The sequence below is a fragment of the Vigna unguiculata genome, chromosome 3, assembly GCF_004118075.2.
Source record: "Vigna unguiculata cultivar IT97K-499-35 chromosome 3, ASM411807v1, whole genome shotgun sequence".
Lineage (NCBI taxonomy): Eukaryota > Viridiplantae > Streptophyta > Magnoliopsida > Fabales > Fabaceae > Vigna > Vigna unguiculata.
Window position 1 is genome coordinate 22,033,531 of NC_040281.1, and position 18,161 is coordinate 22,051,691.

At 33.1% G+C, this 18,161-nt stretch overlaps 2 protein-coding genes and 1 non-coding gene across 5 annotated transcripts; 1 reads left to right on the forward strand and 2 right to left on the reverse strand.

The window, feature by feature from the left end:
* Positions 1-8,220: 8,220 nt before the first annotated feature.
* LOC114178758 (pleckstrin homology-like domain family B member 3) lies at positions 8,221-10,222 on the reverse strand. 2 transcript variants are annotated; one of them, XM_028064834.1, is made up of 2 exons: positions 10,079-10,222; positions 8,221-10,001 (listed from the first exon to the last, which is right to left on the reverse strand). In XM_028064834.1, exon 2 carries the CDS (start codon positions 9,823-9,825, stop codon positions 8,479-8,481), a length of 1,347 nt encoding a protein of 448 aa, XP_027920635.1. In that variant the 5' UTR covers positions 9,826-10,001; positions 10,079-10,222; the 3' UTR covers positions 8,221-8,478. The 2 variants fall into 2 exon arrangements, with proteins under 2 accessions (XP_027920635.1, XP_027920636.1); XM_028064835.1 differs by having other exon boundaries at positions 8,221-9,979; positions 10,079-10,213.
* Positions 10,223-10,312: 90 nt separating this feature from the next.
* TRNAS-AGA lies at positions 10,313-10,394 on the forward strand. Its single transcript has one exon. It is a non-coding gene; the product is annotated as a tRNA-Ser (tRNA).
* A 1,102-nt stretch (positions 10,395-11,496) lies between these two features.
* LOC114176102 (probable magnesium transporter NIPA1) lies at positions 11,497-16,617 on the reverse strand. Of its 2 annotated transcripts, none has more exons than XM_028061033.1 (9): positions 16,391-16,617; positions 16,051-16,280; positions 15,898-15,954; positions 14,545-14,635; positions 14,250-14,410; positions 14,011-14,138; positions 13,802-13,939; positions 13,147-13,239; positions 11,497-11,977 (listed from the first exon to the last, which is right to left on the reverse strand). In XM_028061033.1, exons 2-9 carry the CDS (start codon positions 16,184-16,186, stop codon positions 11,810-11,812), a joined length of 972 nt encoding a protein of 323 aa, XP_027916834.1. In that variant the 5' UTR covers positions 16,187-16,280; positions 16,391-16,617; the 3' UTR covers positions 11,497-11,809. The 2 variants fall into 2 exon arrangements, with proteins under 2 accessions (XP_027916834.1, XP_027916835.1); XM_028061034.1 differs by having other exon boundaries at positions 16,369-16,617.
* Between the last annotated feature and the right edge of the window lie 1,544 nt (positions 16,618-18,161).

Below are 18,161 nucleotides of genomic sequence, written 5' to 3' on the forward strand. Positions count from 1 at the left end.
CAATTTTTCTTAGGAGTGCAACAGGATAAGTGTGTGAGTATGATGAGTGCGTATTTTTTCCCTCATTTAATGTTTAATTCTGGGTATTTAATTAAATTTTTTTGCTTAAAAAGTGATTTAATTAACAGTTCTAATAATTAGGCTATTTGTACTTGTGTGATAAAAATGTCTTAAAAAGTGATTTTAGTTGCATAAATTATTTTTAAATATTTTAACGTTTATTGATGTAGCTGAAGTTAAGATTAAGCTCATTTATAGTGGAAAAATAAATTGATTGAAGTTACAAACCACCTTTAAATAAGGCTAAAATCAACAAGTTCTGGAAAAATCACTTTTGCACCCCATACATTACTTATACACTCCCCTATTTCCAAATGGGCTACATAAAACCTACTTTTACACCTCTAACTTTGTCTATTTTCACCCCCCATTCCACTCATCAACTATGAGGCACTCAGATCATGCCATGTGGCAATCCCTAATTTTCAAATTTGTCCAACCATATGTTGACACGTGTCATGATCCAGCAACTCAAAATCCAGCTCCTCATTAAACAGTCAATGGGTAAAAGATGGTCAAAATGTTCAAATATGGTCAAAGATTGGCCAAACAAGAGGAGTTTAAGTGCCAATATTCATCTTTTCGGATTTCCTAGCAAAGTTAGACTACAGTATTGAAAATGGCTTATTTAGAAAACTAATATTATTTGGTGATAATTTATCAGATATCTTTAAATAATTAATTTATTTAATTATATCATAAATTATTAACCAACTATATTTGCTAAATATTTTTAAAAACTGACTATCTCTCCAAATATTGTTAAATATTTATAATAACTATGAAGATAAATAATATTTATCTTTATCTTAAACTATATTTGAGAGATTTTAGCAACAAAAAAGCTCAGTCCAAGTCCTATATAAAGAGACCAAGGGGGAAGTAGAAGAAACAAGCTCGGCACATCAGAATTTAGGAACCTTTAGAGGGGCCTAATTTCTTCCTCTCTCCTTTCTTCTTCTATTTTATTTTATTTTGCATTTCATGAAGTGCTAAACTTATTGGGTTGATTCCATTGTAATTTCATTGTAGATTCTGAGGACCTAATTGATACTAATTTACAAAAATGAGGACCTAATTGAGACTAATAAAAATACGAGGACCAAATTGAGATTTTGATACAAAAATGAGGATCAACGGAGTATTTTAACCTTCTTTTTATTATTGTTGAAGTTTTAATTCATCTGTCTTTTATTTTTGAATCACGTGAAAAGTAATGATTTTTGCATCATAACTAATTAGTGAGATGTTTTAATTTATATGCATATCAATCATATGAGTTCAAAGGTTTTTAATTTTAATGGAGAATTTACTTTGATTAAATTTATAAACTTTCATGTGATTGCATGGGTTTTTACCGATGATTGAGAATGTACTTTGATTAGAGGTGAAAACTTTAACTAGAATTAATCAAGAATGGACTTTGGTTAATTAGCTTTTTGCTTGATTTTAAAGGTAAAAGAATGGACATAATTAAGGATAGTAATATTTAATTGAGAATCTACTTTGGTTAAATTTACTATGATTAATCTACAAAGTTCTTACTTTTGATTGAGAATTTACTTTGGGTAATAATGAGAACACCAACAAATTAATTAAGAATTTACATTGATTAACTTGTAAATCTACAACAATAATTAATTGAGCAATAATCTTTAGATAACCGATGATGGATCTATTTTGAGAAAGCAGTGGAATCAATCTATTATTCTTTATCATTGTTGTTTTATCTTTTTATTTTTTTATCTTTTTCAAATTTTATTCTTTCATTCCTTGTTTCATTTAATTAACTCTTTTGTATAGTTTTTATAAGAACTAATTTTTTTAGAAATCAATTCCGTGTTCGTTAGGAAACGACTTTGGGTTACTTTATCCTTTCTATTTTGTTGGCTACTTTCTTAACAATATTGAAGTTGTTATAGATAAGTAGTATTAATTTGATCGCGTCAATGACAACATTATCACTTGTCCCCAAGAAAAGCCTATTCATATCCACATAATGGTTTCCCAAAAACAAAAAAAATATTTAATCATGGTTTGCATAAGAACTCATATTTCATATTCTTTGATTCCAAACTAAAGAGAATGTAATCACAATACTTAATTGAAAATCATGTATAATCAGTCAAAACACAAATGCAGTTCATATTCACATCCCAGAATCAACACAGAGTCTCAATGAATTTTCCTTTTAGTATGCAAGAATGTATCCTCCCAAGTGTTTAAAGTGTTTACACTCTCAACACCTTTGCAATTGTCTACTTAGCTTTGTATTTCATTTTTAGTTATCATCTACACATAAGTGGCAAAGATCATTAAGGCCTTTTGGGGCTTGTAACGTGGTTGAGCTATCAAAGAACTTTGTTCTACAAGATGAGCAAGACTCATTGCTAAAAAGGAAAACAAACAATAAAAATATGCTAATGCCATGAGTTAGAGTTTGTTCCAGCCTTTTTTCTTTCTTTCTTGCAGCCCATTTTCTTTTTCGTACATTCCCATTGAGTACACCTTTTATTGACTTAGTTTAATGCATTGCTTTTCTTTATTAAGGTGTCTCAACTCAATAATTTTTGCTATATTTCCTTCTTCTTGGGTATGTTTTTAACATACCCTAACTTTTTTCTTTTTCACCCCTTCATAGCTCACAATTTTCCTTTCATGGCACGCACACACACACACACATTTGTTTCATCCTTCCAAATAATGAGAAGGTTGGATTACTTACAATTTAAGACTCATGGTATGTGTTTCAGGCTAAGGTTCAACAAGGTATTTTCATTCAAAGTTCTGCAAGGTAGCTATTTGGCTTTGACTTTTGTAGTATTTTCCACAAGAAACTTGTCCTGATCGTTTCTTTGCCAACCATACTTAATAGACATAAAAAAGTTCAACACAAAACCAGTGGCTCAATCACTAAGGTGCCTCTTTCATTCTCCCATTAAGTGTTTGACTCACTCATCTCACAAAGGCAAATTCACTTCTCTTTGTTAACTCCTAGCCATGAACTACCTTGCATTGTGTTAGATTCTCACTAAGCACTAATGGTTTTTCAATCTTTCCTTCCTTGCAATCTCTAATGTTCCAAAACAGTTCCAAAGAGTGTGTTCAATTCTATTTTTGCTAGTTCCAAAGAGTGTGTACAATCACCTAGTCCAACCATGTTCCAAAAAGTATTTACAATCACCTAAGACATAATCACCTAAGGTCATGCATACAAACTATCAAACAATCTACTCTAAAACAAAATTTTAAAGACAAAATTTAAAGTGCAGAAAAGTTAAAAAAAATTTATTCACTAACTTCATTGTTGGTGTTGTTGCTTGGGTCTTAGTGTTGTTGTGGTTGGTTTTTTGTTAGGGTTGTTGGGGTTATTTTATTGTCATTGTTGCATCAACCCCCTTGTTCAAAAGGATTGACCCCAGGCCAAGTTGTGAACATCCTAAATTCTTCAGGGGACATGCATAAAAGGGGTTATTGGTCAAAGCTGAAGAGAATATGGTGGATGGTTGTTTAAGCTTTATGGTTGGCTGCTAGTTGTTGTTGCACATAAGAGATAGATGACAAGATGGATTGTGGAGCTTCTTCCTATTGTCTGAACTATTGGAATTGAAACTAAGCTCTAGCATTGGGTTGTGATTGTGGCATTGGGTCTTGCACATTGTCCAATTCATTTGCGTAGTTGGCCTGTATATAACCTTTATTAATTGGCAACCTTTGTTTTGTCTTTGGATGAGTGGAGATGTCCACTCCTTGCATTATGCACAATGTAGTGAACAAACTTAAGAATGCTAGGGGCTTTGTAGTACCCCTTGATGTTGGCTCTAAGACAACTATCTTAAAAATATTTTTTGTGACGAGGTATGCCACGTCCAATAAATAGCCCTGCATAATGCAGTAGATCAATTGTGCATTCTCCATAGTGAGACTAGATACATGAGAGTTGGAGGTCACATTTGAAAATAGAAATGTGACCCATATTCGTGTTAAAGTCTTCATACTACTCCTTGGTATCCTCTATGGTTGCCCTGTCCTTTCCAACTCAAAGGTCCTCCCTGGTACGAATAACAATGCAATGAGCTATTCAGGGGTGACATCCCTCATTAGGCTTTGAAATTATTCCTTCTCTTCATGAGACATTGCTCCAGCTGCCCCAAAGAACTCTCAAATGTTGTCCCTATCATATTGAACTATTTTGCCTCTTACCTAACATACCCTGGTGAGGAACCTAAACTTGTCATGCATCTCCACTCCTCTACACGTGTATATGCAGTTCTGGGTGGTTGTGCAAGTCCTCTTTATTTCGCTACTATTGAGAAAGATTAAACATTTACATACTTTCCTTGAGATTCATACTTTGATATTTGATTATAGCTTCATATAAAATTTAAGTTTATTAAAAACAAATTTTGAATAGTTGAAAAGTTTTAAAAATCAAAACTTTAACCTCAAACCAATTCACCCCACTCATTTGTGTGTGTGACTATAATACTTTGACAAACTTTGACAAAGCTTTCTTTTCAAGTCACACTAAACCTTTTTGTTCCATTTTCAAGTCACATCAAATATTTCTTTCATCCAATGAAGTGATGTCACGTCGACATTGTCAAAAAATAAATTTCCAAGTGTGTGTGTGTATGTGGGCACGTGCTAATTCTCTTGTCTGCTAACATAGCAATTTGGGATTTGTTGTGTTTGTGTATGTGTGCGCGCCCACTAATTCTCTTGTCTGCTGACATAACAATTTGACATTTATTGTGTATGTGTGCACATGCTAATTTTCTTATCTGCTGGCATAAAAATTTGGGATTTTCTATCCTAGCTCAGTTCTCATGGACCACTCCATGTTGAACCCAATTGTACAAGTAAAAATAAAAATAAACCTAGTCTAAGAATTGCTAAATGCACTAAAATATAAAAGAAACACTTAACCTACACTAGTTATTTTCTCTACCATTACAAAATGTTATGATCTTCAACTTGAATTGCATTCATCTCAAAGCTCTAAAAACTATGTTGTTGTACTCAAATTAAATCTTGTTGGGTCTAGAATCCAGCACAACAAATTTAAGCTCAATTGGACATATGTAAAAAATGTTATGAGCAAAACAATCAACAAAGGTCAAAGTGTGAGAAATATGAGTTTTAGCTCCAAACATGTATCCTAAACCTTATTTACCACATCTCCTAAAAATTGTTAAAAATTGCAAAATCAAACTAAAAATGAAAGATAAGACAAATTCTCTAAAGGAACACAATAAGTCGTAAGATGAGAGCATGAAAGTTGAGTTATACATTAAGATGATGACTATTATCCACAAACATAGTATAAAACCAATTCCTACTTCTTGGAAGTCTTTCCTTTTCGATTAATTAAACTTTTGTGATTAATTAAACTTAGAGTGACTTTATCTTTTTATTGTAGTTTTTTTTAACCATTTTTTGAGTTCAAATTTTATTCACTTGTTAGTCTTCAATTCAATGTTAGTACAATTTGTTTGTTACGTTCTTATTTTTTCTATTTAATGAAGTTTGTTTTAAATCCCCATATTTGTGTATTTCTCTTAAAACAATTCATTGTTTATTATTAATTGAATATGGATCTTCTATATGTCGAGATTTTATGTGAACTATTGTTTTGTTATGCCACGCTTGTATTTAGTCTAAGAGGTCAATGTGACATTGATAAGATGCACATATCACCATTTCATAGTTACCTTTTTATGTGACAAAAGTAAAACAAGGGTCCATATTAGAACTGGTTGAATGGATACACCACATGCATTACACAAGAAATGGGGCACTTTGATTGGGTCATTGTACACTACTAGACTCCATAAATTGCATGCTTGATGTGTAATGAACTTATCATGGTTCGAGCACAACTCCTCGTTTTGTGTGGATTACATCTAGTGTCCTCATATGACTATATATATGTAATGTGCATTGATGCCTTTTTGTTGTCACAAAAATTACCTTCTACCTCAACTCAACAATGTGGCAACGTATAGTGTGACCTATGCAAAGTTTCTCATTTCTTTAAACTTTTATTTTTAATCTATGATATATTTATACTTCAATTTGTGTCACGTATTCCGTATCTGATATTTTAGAATACTTTACCAATATTTATTAATGAAGTATTTAATATAAAAATTAATAATATTTTTATGATGAGAATAATTTATAAATTTTTATGTTAAAAATATTTAATATATTTGATTTTAATTTGAATTCATACAAGAATAATCATATATTTTTTATGTTTCTAAGAAAAATTATATATTTTTCAATATGCATATATCACGTGTCATGTCCTATTATTTTCAAAATTAGTGTATTAGCATATTAAATATGTGTCATATCCAATATATAGATGATATATGTGTATCATAGCTTTTAACTTATAAAAGAGATATTGAAAAGTTCATTTTTGTTTTTTCCTCTATTTTTTTTTAATCATGAGAGTTATTTATGGAATAAATGACCAAAACAAATTTTTGGAGCGAAAAATTATTCAATTGCCTCCGCAACATCTTTTCAGGAATTCCTTTACTCTTACAATAGCTGATTTAACCATATTTATGAGGATTATTTTACTCAAATCAGAGTCACGTATGTCTGGCTACATCGGGAGGTATGTTCAACTTCTTCAAACGGTCAGAGATAAATCAAAACCAGTCGCGATGATTTCTTCAATTCTTGAATTAGAAATTTTAATCCCACTGTCTGCCCAGAAAATCAATCTTCTATATGGATGGACAAGGGTGTCATTCATGTTAATACAATGCCAACCATAGCAAGAGATGACAAGACAGTTAAAATCCTTCCAGAATCATCCTTTTCAAAAGGAATTTCAACAAGAGAAAATTATAAAATAAAATAAATAAAATTTACAGAGGTTAAAGCTAGTTTATCTCCAAGTTAAAAATAAAAGATTTTAAAAAATTATACACAAAATTTCTATAAATTAAGTTAACTTGTAAAACAGTTAATTTAATTTTTATTTTTCTCTTAAAAATCTTTTATGAAAAAGTTCGTTAAAAAATAACACCAAAAAGCTGGGCAATCGTCGGAATTCCCCCGTCCCAACCAAAAATTGTAAAGCCAAAGAAATTTCTAAAATCTTCAGGTGGGGCTTTCCGTATGCATGAATGTTCTCAAATAAGAACCACAGCCTTCAGGTGGAGCTCTCGCCAACTATATGTTTACCTGAAGAAGATAATATGTACATAAAATAACCTAGTAATTTAGTATAAAATTAACTTACCTCAACTGTCTAACAAGTTCAAGCACTCCCGTCTAACTCCTTGAAAAAGTACAATGAATTTTCTTCAATAAATGCTTGTTCTGAAATTTTACCCAAACTGACTCGTTTGTCTATACTTCTAAAAATAATGGAAACTTCACCAAAAAAGTACAGGGAATTTAGGATAATATAAGAGAAGACCAAAAGTTATCATTGGGTAACATTTGACAGTTAAGAAACATGGTTGGAAGTTAAAAGTCGATACCAATAGTTGATGTTAGTAACTGTAAAATAAAACAAATGTTAAGTCTTGCGGTTAAACAACTAGCAAAGAATATGAAACTCCAGGAAACGGGACAGTTAGTTGTGAATATGTATTGTTTGCTAATAGGGTGAATGCGAGAGGGTATTTTCTATTAGGGTACGACGAGATGAGCTATATATATCAATTTAAAAAATATTATACAAAAGATTCTGGTAAAGTTACCAATCAACTTCATTGTAGCTCCTCACCATAATCTTGCAGAACAAAACTAGAAATCAACACAAGAAATCAAAATATGAAGAACACTAGTAACTAACGATCACAAAGAGAACAATGGCAGAGTACAAGTTTACTATGTAAGAGTATAAAAGTAAGGAAGAAAAAGTAAATCTAAATACACCTCTCAGATTCTTTACTCCATGAGATCCCCTTTAAAACACATCTGACACATGCACAAGGGTTAAACAAGGCCAAGATTGCCTTATTGTTAAAATTTGGATAGGATACAGGATATGAAAGTATAACAGGAAACAGTAACAAAGAATGAACAAGTCTAGATATCATCTACTGTTTCATTAGCATTATAAAGGGCTGAATAGCACATTAAAAATCAAACAGAAATTGGTCCACAAATTATAGAAAGTGAGAATAGAAGCATTAAAACATGTATTGGACAAAAAACGTTACCTTTACACTCGGCTTCGTAGTTCGGTACAGACAAAAACAAGAAATGAAGAGCATTATTTATATGAATTAGTTACACTAAAATATTATAAACTACAAGGTATACAATCATACTTAATTGAAGAAAGTACAATGAAAAATGCATTCCACAGTTATGTGCACTTTTTCGACACTTCTTGTGACAGAAATGTTTCCGGATGCGCAAAATGGCAGAAGAGATACATCATCCATCAACAATGAATTGATCTTCTTGATTATCTCCCTCGACCCTAGTGTCACCATGAACAATTCCATTCACATGATGCAAATTTTGCATCATTTGTGAAAGATAATGGTTGCTGGCACTAGTATGATCAGATAGGCCAGCAGGTTGGGCATGCCATTGAGAGAATAGACCAAGCAATTGGCTAGTAAGATTTTGTTGCTCGTGAAGAAACCGAGTCTGCATCTGGCCCATTTCTGCTCGGTGCTGGCTTAGCATCTCGTCAACCCTCTTCTTCCATTCTAGCCTCCTGCAATTCATTCTTTCCTCACATTCCCTCTCATGAATCAATTCTTCCTCTCTTCTTTTCCTTTCCATCTCTTCATTTTCCTTCTCCATAGCTTCCCACTCCGCCATTCTCTGCCTCCTAAGCTTGTCCCTTTCCTTGTCCCTCTCCTCCCTCTCCTTTTCCCTCTCCTCCAGTTTCTTCTCCCACTGTTTATCAAGCTCCACTCGCAAGTTCTCCCTCCTCTGCCTCTCACGCTCCCTCTCCACCTCACGCTGCTCAAACCGCGCCTCCATTTCCCTCAACTGCCCCAGTTGGTTACCAAGAATCCGCCACACTTTCTTTTCCATCCCCTTCACCACCTTCCTCTTCTTCAAACTTGACCCATTCACCTCCCCTTCCTCCTCAAACACAAAACCATTCTCCGCCGCATCTTCCCTCTCCCGACCACTCCCATTGTAATTCACCTCCCCTTCCTCCGCCTCATACTCAAACCCCAACCCCATCACCTCATTGTCAACACCATCCATAGCAGCCCCAAAATCACCATCCCCAGAATGACCCATCTGCCCAAACTCAACCATGTCCATCCCCCCACCACCAGCAAGAAACCCATCTCCATGATCCCCATGGCGATCCACGTGATCCCCATCCTCAATCGCCATCAACTCATTGCCACCATGACCACCAACGACAAGTGCAACATCCCCAAACACATCCTTGTACCTTAGAAAGTTCGACCAATGAGTAAGCCCCTCCACCCAATCAAACTCACTCCCATCATCACAATCACCTCCTCCGGACCCCGAAAACTCAGGCCTCTTGATCTTCTGCTTCACCAGTAGATACTGGTGCCTCATGTTCTGCACCTTCGTCGAAACGTCCTTCCAACTCCACTGCCAAGGGTACGTCACTGGATCGCGCACGTGGTGCACCGAATTCACGTGACAAGCAATCGGCTTGAACTTCTTCTCGCGAGTCCGCATCTTCGCCAGCGAACCGTCCGCCACCATCTCCCCGTACTTGTCGATTAGGGTTTTCTCCTCGGCCTCGGTCCATTTCTTCCGTCTCGGAGGAATCATCGGGAACCAATAATCCCTACGCTAACGCTTGCGCAATCTTCCTCTTCTTCTTCCTCCTCCTCCTCCGTGAGCACCAAAACCTTTTCCGATAGCGATTCTGATTGCATCGAGAACGCCAAGATCGTGCAAGTTGCTTTAATTTTTTTTTTTTCGCCTTTTCAATCCGCGAATTTAACCTAGCGATCAGTTAATCGAATGACCTCTACGAAAATGTAAAAACATAAAAAAAAAAAAAAGGATGGAGCTTGCTTACCCTTGCCGGTTTCGGAATTGGAATAACAGGTGTGGCGTGACTTTCCCGGAAAGTTAATTTTTCTGGAGAAAATATCCAAATAATAATTCACTGGAGAATGAAGTGACCAGAAGCTATATTCCAAAGCTGCAACCAAAAATTTTCCGGCCAATTTTATTTCCAGAATAATAGTAAATTTTATCAGATTATTTACATATATATAAAATAAAAGGTTGGAAAGCGCTTATCAAAGTTGTGGACATGCCGGAGTGGTTATCGGGCATGACTAGAAATCATATGGGCTCTGCCCGCGCAGGTTCGAATCCTGCTGTTCACGTTTTATTTTTCCAATTTGTTTTGTTTAATGGTGACAATCTCTTGATAATGTTTCTTTCATAAACAAGTTTTGTGACAATTTGTTGACAATGATTCTGTCAAGCCAAGAGTTGTGTCTAATGATATACCTTCGGATGGTGAATAACGAAAATTTCCGAAAGTTTTAGATATACAATTCAATCCTCCATTCTTATTATACTTTTTTTTTTTTTTGTTAAATATGTTTTGCCCTTTAAATTTGAGTGAAATTTAAAATTAGTTTCTTTTCAAAAATTTTGACTAATTTAGTCTTTCATCTTTATAAATGCGTAGATTTAGTCATTTTAACCAAATTTTGTTAAATTTATATGTCCTTTCAAATACATTTTATGATAGTATTTGGATTATTTATACCATTTGACATATTTTTGCTTCAATATTAACTCAAATATTATCATAAAACGCATTTGAAATGACAAATAAACTTAACAAAATTTGGTTAGAATGACTAAATTTACGCATTTATAAAAATGAAGGACTAAATTGGTTAAAAATTTCGAAGAGGGACTAATTCCAAATTTCAATGAAATTTGAAAGACCAAAAACATATTTAATCTTTTTTTTTCTCCTTTTACATTCTCAAATTTTGTGAATTGACCACCAAGCTAGAGTGGTTAATCTATGTTCTAGGGGAGGAATTTTATATGATAGTTGCTATATAATTAATTATCTAAAAGTGCCACTTAGTACCTTATTTCAGCTAAGATTGATCTTGCTATGAATATACATAATTCTAACATAGTATAAACAAATGGAGTTAACAAATTATCTCAATTTTTTATTATTTTCGTCCTTTCTATCAAGCATATTACGTTAGACCTAGCTAGAAAAATATCTTTTGAAAATTGACTTTATCCTTTTTAATTGATCTTAAATATACATGTACACATGTATATTTATCTTAAATATACATTAGACCTAGCCAAATGAATATTCAACCTTTTTTCTTTCATTCATGAGTCAAGACAACATTGAGGTGTGAAGACCATAACAAGACTTTCAAATGGATTTCAAGGATCGTGATCTCATATGAAGACTAACTTTAGAGTATTAGCTATTCACAATTTCACACAAAAATCATCTGCTCATAGAAATTGCCAAAGGGAAAATCGAAAGAAAAAGATTACAGGAAACTAAATTATGATATTAATCTCTAATATTGTCTGCTTCTTGTAACATTTATCTCTTCTTACTTTCTAATTTGTCTTTCCTAACACTACAAGCTAGTTAAAACCAATAAATACCACTCATTCTTTGACCTTCTTCTTGAAATTTCATATATAGCTTAATCTTCAAAGGATTTGAAAACCCTCTAGTTTGGAAACAAAGATGAAAAACCCCTGTTTTCCAGGCTAGAGTTTAAACTCAACATGGCTATCAAGTCGATGTGATATTATCCTCACGTTCTGGAGTTGTAAAAACCGGAGTCTGTATGGGTTTATTACCCATATCTTTGGTTTTGTGAAGAAGAAAGGTCCCAGATAAAATTGTGACAAAGCCACAAATCTCAGTAGCAATTTGTGATGCATGCTGTGTGTCCCACTCCTGTAGAAAATCAACAAAGCAGAAAAGCAGTTAATGATTTGCAATCCATTTGCAAACTACCGATGAAGATATTATTTAAGAGCAATTATACTGCAGATTTGAGATGAGTGTACAAGACAATATAGCAATGCAGATAATTGACCAATCGTAGATGTTAATCATGCATTGTAACCTTGTCAAAATTTCATCATCCATTATTCTATTCATGTTACTAGGGTGTACGGTAATGATTTCTCTAATGATCTCATTGCTCATTATAAATTTGTAATAACCATACTCAAGCATCTTCTAGGTAATCATTAACATATCCTTCCTTATAAATGTTAAATCCTTTCAACCTTAGAAGAATTATAATTTGTCACCGTATGTTTTAATAGAACTTCAATTTTTCTTAGATTGCGCTGTATACTCTTGGTCTTTTAAATGCTATGAAAAATCCTATTCTAGACATGATTGCGAAGGGGGTAAACCTTGATCGATCCAAATTCTAGAAATGTTACCACTCTAGTTGAAATATACAATAAAAACTATCAAGTTATAAGCAAATCATGACAAGGAAAAATTTTATTTTTCGTCAAATTAATTCCGACTCCGCCGGTAGTTTAGTTTTCTTCGTAGTCTAACTAAAACTAGGTGAAACAAGAATCTTATATCTGAAGTACCTAAATTGGATTTTGTCCTTATCGTGCTATATATCCCGTAGGCATTTTAATATAATATATAGTTCTTCCAAAATTTGAGGATTTGGAAGCACAATGGCATATATTGATAATGTGGCTGAATCCACCAAGTGAAAGCAGGCTTTTTGTTATTGATATTGTTTTAAATGAATATGTGAAATGGGTGCTAACTTTTGGAAATGGGCTAATATTGTATTCCTTGGAGACTTTTCAATAGATGGTTGTATGGCTCTTATGAAGACGAAGTTTCAAGTATCTCATAGAGAGGATAATAGATGTATTGACTTACTTTCGACATACTACATTTTATTTTTCTTACCAACAATATCTAAGTATGTTGCAGATTATTGATGTTATCGAAGGTGTCAACATAATTGGGGTTGCAGATAATATACTGATGCTAGTGACTTAATAAAAAAAAAATAGCAGCATCCCCAAGCACATTTTAAACTAAAAGTATAAAGCAATATAAAATATGTAATTAGTTACCTTAAACATCATTATGCTGGCAAAAATGGTGAATGACGTAAACATGACATAGTAAGTTGGTGATACAACTGCGGTGTTAAAAGTGTCCAAAGCCTGAAATATGTCTCCAAAATAAATAAATAAATAGCATTACAATCAATAATCATATTGTCTTGAACTAGTAACTCATTACACTTATTTCAAGGATTTTAGCATTCTTGACTATAATTATTAAAGAAAGTGCACAGAGTATGTGCCATGCCATTTCTAAAGTATTGCATGTTGAGTATTATTCATCTTTAACTGAACATGGAAGGAAATGAACTAGTTCAATGTCAATTAAGATAAATAAACCACAGAAAACCTTTTATTATAACTTATAACTTTTCCAAATGCCAAATATTAGATTAAAAGTGCAGACATTTCCATTTAGCAAATGACAGAATCCTGTACAAAAGCATAGTTAGATATTTTTAAGCATAACATACAAACTAATCATCAAGTTCAAATGTTAAAGATCTTAGAAAAAACAAAATAGTATTTTCAATGCTAGTACTCTAATCACCAATACAAAAGGTTTTGAAAAATAAATTTAACTTTAGCATAATTATATCGAGTCGTACTTTGGAATACATGTCACCAACGGTACATGTAGTAAAGATAAGTTAAAGTTTACCTTGTTCAAGTAGTTAATCTGCAGAAGACAACATCCTATGACAATAATTGTAAAGAACCAGGTCTGAAAGTAAACGAATTGGTTGTTGCCTTCAAATGTGAGCTTCAAAGCTATTGAAACTGCTTTCACACTCATAACCTACCCAACAAGGAACAAAATTAACTTTAAGAGGGTAGGTATATTATGAGCATTGAGGATATAATGGATACCGTAATTGAGCCTGTGAGAGAGCATATTCCAACATATACAATCAGATGGCTTTGCCCATATCGTGGAACAAAATAGAAAATAAGGACGCAAACCACAACCACAACTACGCAGCTGTAGATCAAAAATCCTGTTGATGAATAAAAGAAGTCAATGTCAGCATAATTAATCATACATAAATGCCTTGAATCCATTCAATGGTTAAGAATGTTGAAACCAAGCAATCAGGGATAAAAGTTACCAGGTTCTGTAGCAAGTTCCCACACTTCCTTAACAGAGTGAATATCTCTTTCATGGGGAGCATGCAACACAATAGTTGTAGATCCCACCACACAGAGAGCACATCCAAGCACACCAAATATGTGCAACCTCTCCTTTAGGATAAAGTGAGCTAGTACTGCACTGCATCGTGATATTAGTTTGCAATTATTTCTTAAATGAAAACAGCATCCAAATTCAAATTTGATGGATGATGATGCGCATCCACAATTGTCTCAAAGGAAGCAAATGCCACGAAGAATACAATGTCCCCGTACCTGAAAATTATACTCAAAGCTCCCAAAGGAGTTACAAGTAGTGCAGGAGCAAAGGCATAGGCTGCAAAATTGGCTATTTCCCCAACAATCACTACGAAATTTAAGCATACATAATGAATTAGTAGATGAATTTTTCATCAGATTAGTAAGAAGTGAGAATATTTGCAGATACGTTATTTCTGGTTATAGAGTACAAAGATGTATAGACACACAAAAACACACGTGCGTAAGATTGCCCAACATCGATTTTTGCCAAGGCATTTTTTGTAATCATATGAAGTTGAAACTTCAATTCTTGAACATGTAACAGTAACAAACAGCGGCAGTGACACGTACTCAACATTACTTAAGGTTTGAATAGATTAGAAGCTTATTTCTTTCACAAAATCTCATGAATATGGAAGCCAGCATAAAACAAAAAAGGGGTGTATAGATATTCCCCAACTGTATATAATGTAAAAGTATGAAACCCCAGTCAGTCCTTCGTCTGACTAAATTTTTCATGAGTTTATGATAAAAACAGTCCGAATCTTGAACTTTCAAAGCTTCATCAAATATAAAAATTCGCAAGTCAAGTCCACCTACTTCGGTCGTTGCTTTTATTCGTAACTTGTAATGTACTATCATCAAAAGTAAGAACAAATAAAACATAAAGTCAACATTTATCAGATTATATCATAGAAGAATGGAAAAAGGAAATAGTCATCATCCTTCCACTGTTTGTATCTTTGCAAGAGAGGGAGGAGTAATAATCTCAGACCATCACTTTATGCAATTCTTGGTGGAGTAAAAGGACCAGAATATCTCTACTCTTACATACTTGTTACTAGAGATAGAAATCGATTAGAAATCAAGAATTTTTGGTAGCCCAAATATGTAGAAATTATTCTACATCCTTGTACCCTTAACTGTAAAATGGTAATTCCCTGATAGACAGAAATAAAGATAACAAAACCTTTCATTTAATTGGAAAATTTAAGAAGCTCAAGCATCATATTCAAGCTAAAAACACGGTTTTTACCTGAGAAAAAGAATTAATACTAAAAGGTGACATGGCAAGGCCACCAAACCTTAAAATCTTGTCTAGAAGCTACATGACTCAACTGCACAACTGATTAGAAAAAAGGTCCAAAATGAAGTATATCATATAAAGTAACATGATGAATACAATCACACATTTAAAAAAGAATTAGGTCAAACATGCAACACAATTGGTCACAGCAAGAAATCCTATACAGATTAAAACAAGTAGGTAGGTGGTTTATGCATGTGTTGCAGTTAAGAATATTACACGGTACATTACTCCAGTAAATGCAGAAGTGAAATAGTTTAAAAAGACTGAAATTCACTTACTAGAGATCATTCCAAACCACCAAAAAGGTTCATAGAGATATGCATGCCCTCCCGAAGCTGGTCAAACAAAAACAAAAATAAGAATTGAAAAAATAATAATTCAACACTTGTCATGCGAAAAAGAAAAGAAAAAACATGAGAGGAATCATGAACCTGCTCTTTTCCCTGTAGCCCCAGCCTTCTTTAGCCCCATTTTTTTTATTATGAAGCTGGAGCCAATGAAAATGCTGGAAGAGACAGCCAGAATAAACCCCGTTACGTTGTCAACGTTGTCAGAAGATGCCCCCATTTGTCACAACCAGACAAATGATACCAAAAAATATCCTCTGATGAAACTAATAGAGGAATTGCAGGGCCAAGATGTTCAATTCGATCCCTTGACCCTATAAGCCATTGAATATGCATACAAAATTAATAATTAAAGAAGAAAATTAATTGATGGAATGAAGATAAAGATGCACATAGAGACACCTTAGAAGGATAAGTTATACACCTTGTTGACACCTCACACACAACTTTTCGGCTAGAAAATCATGACTCAGAATCAAAGGAAAGGGTTCTGCTGAGCATGTAAACTGAAGCCTTAATGTTGATGCCAAAGGTGACGGAAAAAGAGATCATGGAATTCTGATGGAACAGACACACAAGAAGCAACACAACCCTTTGTTGTCACGCATGCCTTGCTGAAACAATTACCCCAAATTAAGAGTTTCCGTAATTCACGTTTTCTAACACCTTTTTGCATTATTAATATTTGATATTATAATAAATATAATACGATAATTACTAGTACCACTTTATACAATTTTCTAGTGGGCTGTAACTGTTAGAGTGAGTCTTATGTCATAAATAACAGTAAGTGTTACACAAGGATTTTATTATGTCAGATTAATTAATAAGTAGTAATGTATTTTAATAAATAAAAAATTATCATGTGGATTTCATGTTTCTCACGCACTAATAATAAATATTTATTTCCTTAATGATGTTTTAAGATACTTTTGTTAACATGCCTAACTAACATCAATATAAATATACATAGAAGTATTTAATACATTTTTAGTAATAAAAGTTAAAATATAATACAATTACACTTTTAACAATTTTTCAAAAATAAAACTTAATTAATTGAGTCGTTGAAATTCATATTTGAAATTTATTTACTTCACTTAATTTCAACATATGATATAGTATGTAAATACTTAAAATATGATGAACATCAACCCGAGGTTCTATGGCTTGGGCCAATGACTTGGGCAATGGCATGACCCAATTTTATTTTTTTTGTTTTAACTCTACGAGGTTTTTCTTTACACAAATAACTTTTTTTATATTCCTAAATATCTGCATTGATTACATTTATATCAAAGTAGGTGAGGGTAATTAAAAAAATAATTGTCCTTCCATATTTTTTAACTAAAACCTTGCACCTCTAAAGTTTTCACATTTTGAAAAAACACTCGGATCTCTACTCTTCAACATCCTCTAACGGTTTTTTTTTTTTTAAATGTTTTAGTGTGTTGCTTTGTGTTGAACTTCAATATCAACATTGTAGTCCCTGCCTGTTCCAAGTTATGGTCCCCAATCCCACTCCTGTCTTTCTATTTCTCATTGTTCATCTGTATCATTGACATATTTACAGGTACGAGTTATTTTCAACAAGATGTATTTTGATTGGACACGTTTTATTTGCATTGCATGCATAGCTATAGTTGTTGTGTTGTTTGTTGAAGTCACTTGTTAATTATCTTGTTCGTGCATTCTTCGTATAAGTGGCTTTAAAAAACAAAAAGTTTCATTAAACACTAGATGTGGATCTCCGTTATAAGAAAACATAATGAAAAACATATTGATTGTCAATGTAAGACCCAGAAAGTTGGGATAAATAATAATAATAAATAAATTACAAATAATTGTGGGTTGGAAGTAATCCTAAAAGAATTAATTGACAAGTCATGGACAAAGAATAATACTAGCTCAAGTGGTTGAGAGTACTTAGGGATGTTGAAAGGACTTGGGTTTGACTCTTGTATGTGTCATTAGTGTGATATTTGAATTGTGTTTTATTTTACAAATATATTGTGAATGTGGAAGCATAGTTGTAGTGCAGTAAAATACCTAAGTAATGGCTATTAACTTTAGTTTTAATAAATTAATTTTTATTTATTTTATTTATATTGGGGCTGAAAGAGAGAGGAGATAGAGGTTGTGAGAAAGCATAAGGTTAGTGAATGTGCCTACAAGGCGAGGAAGAGAGAACAATG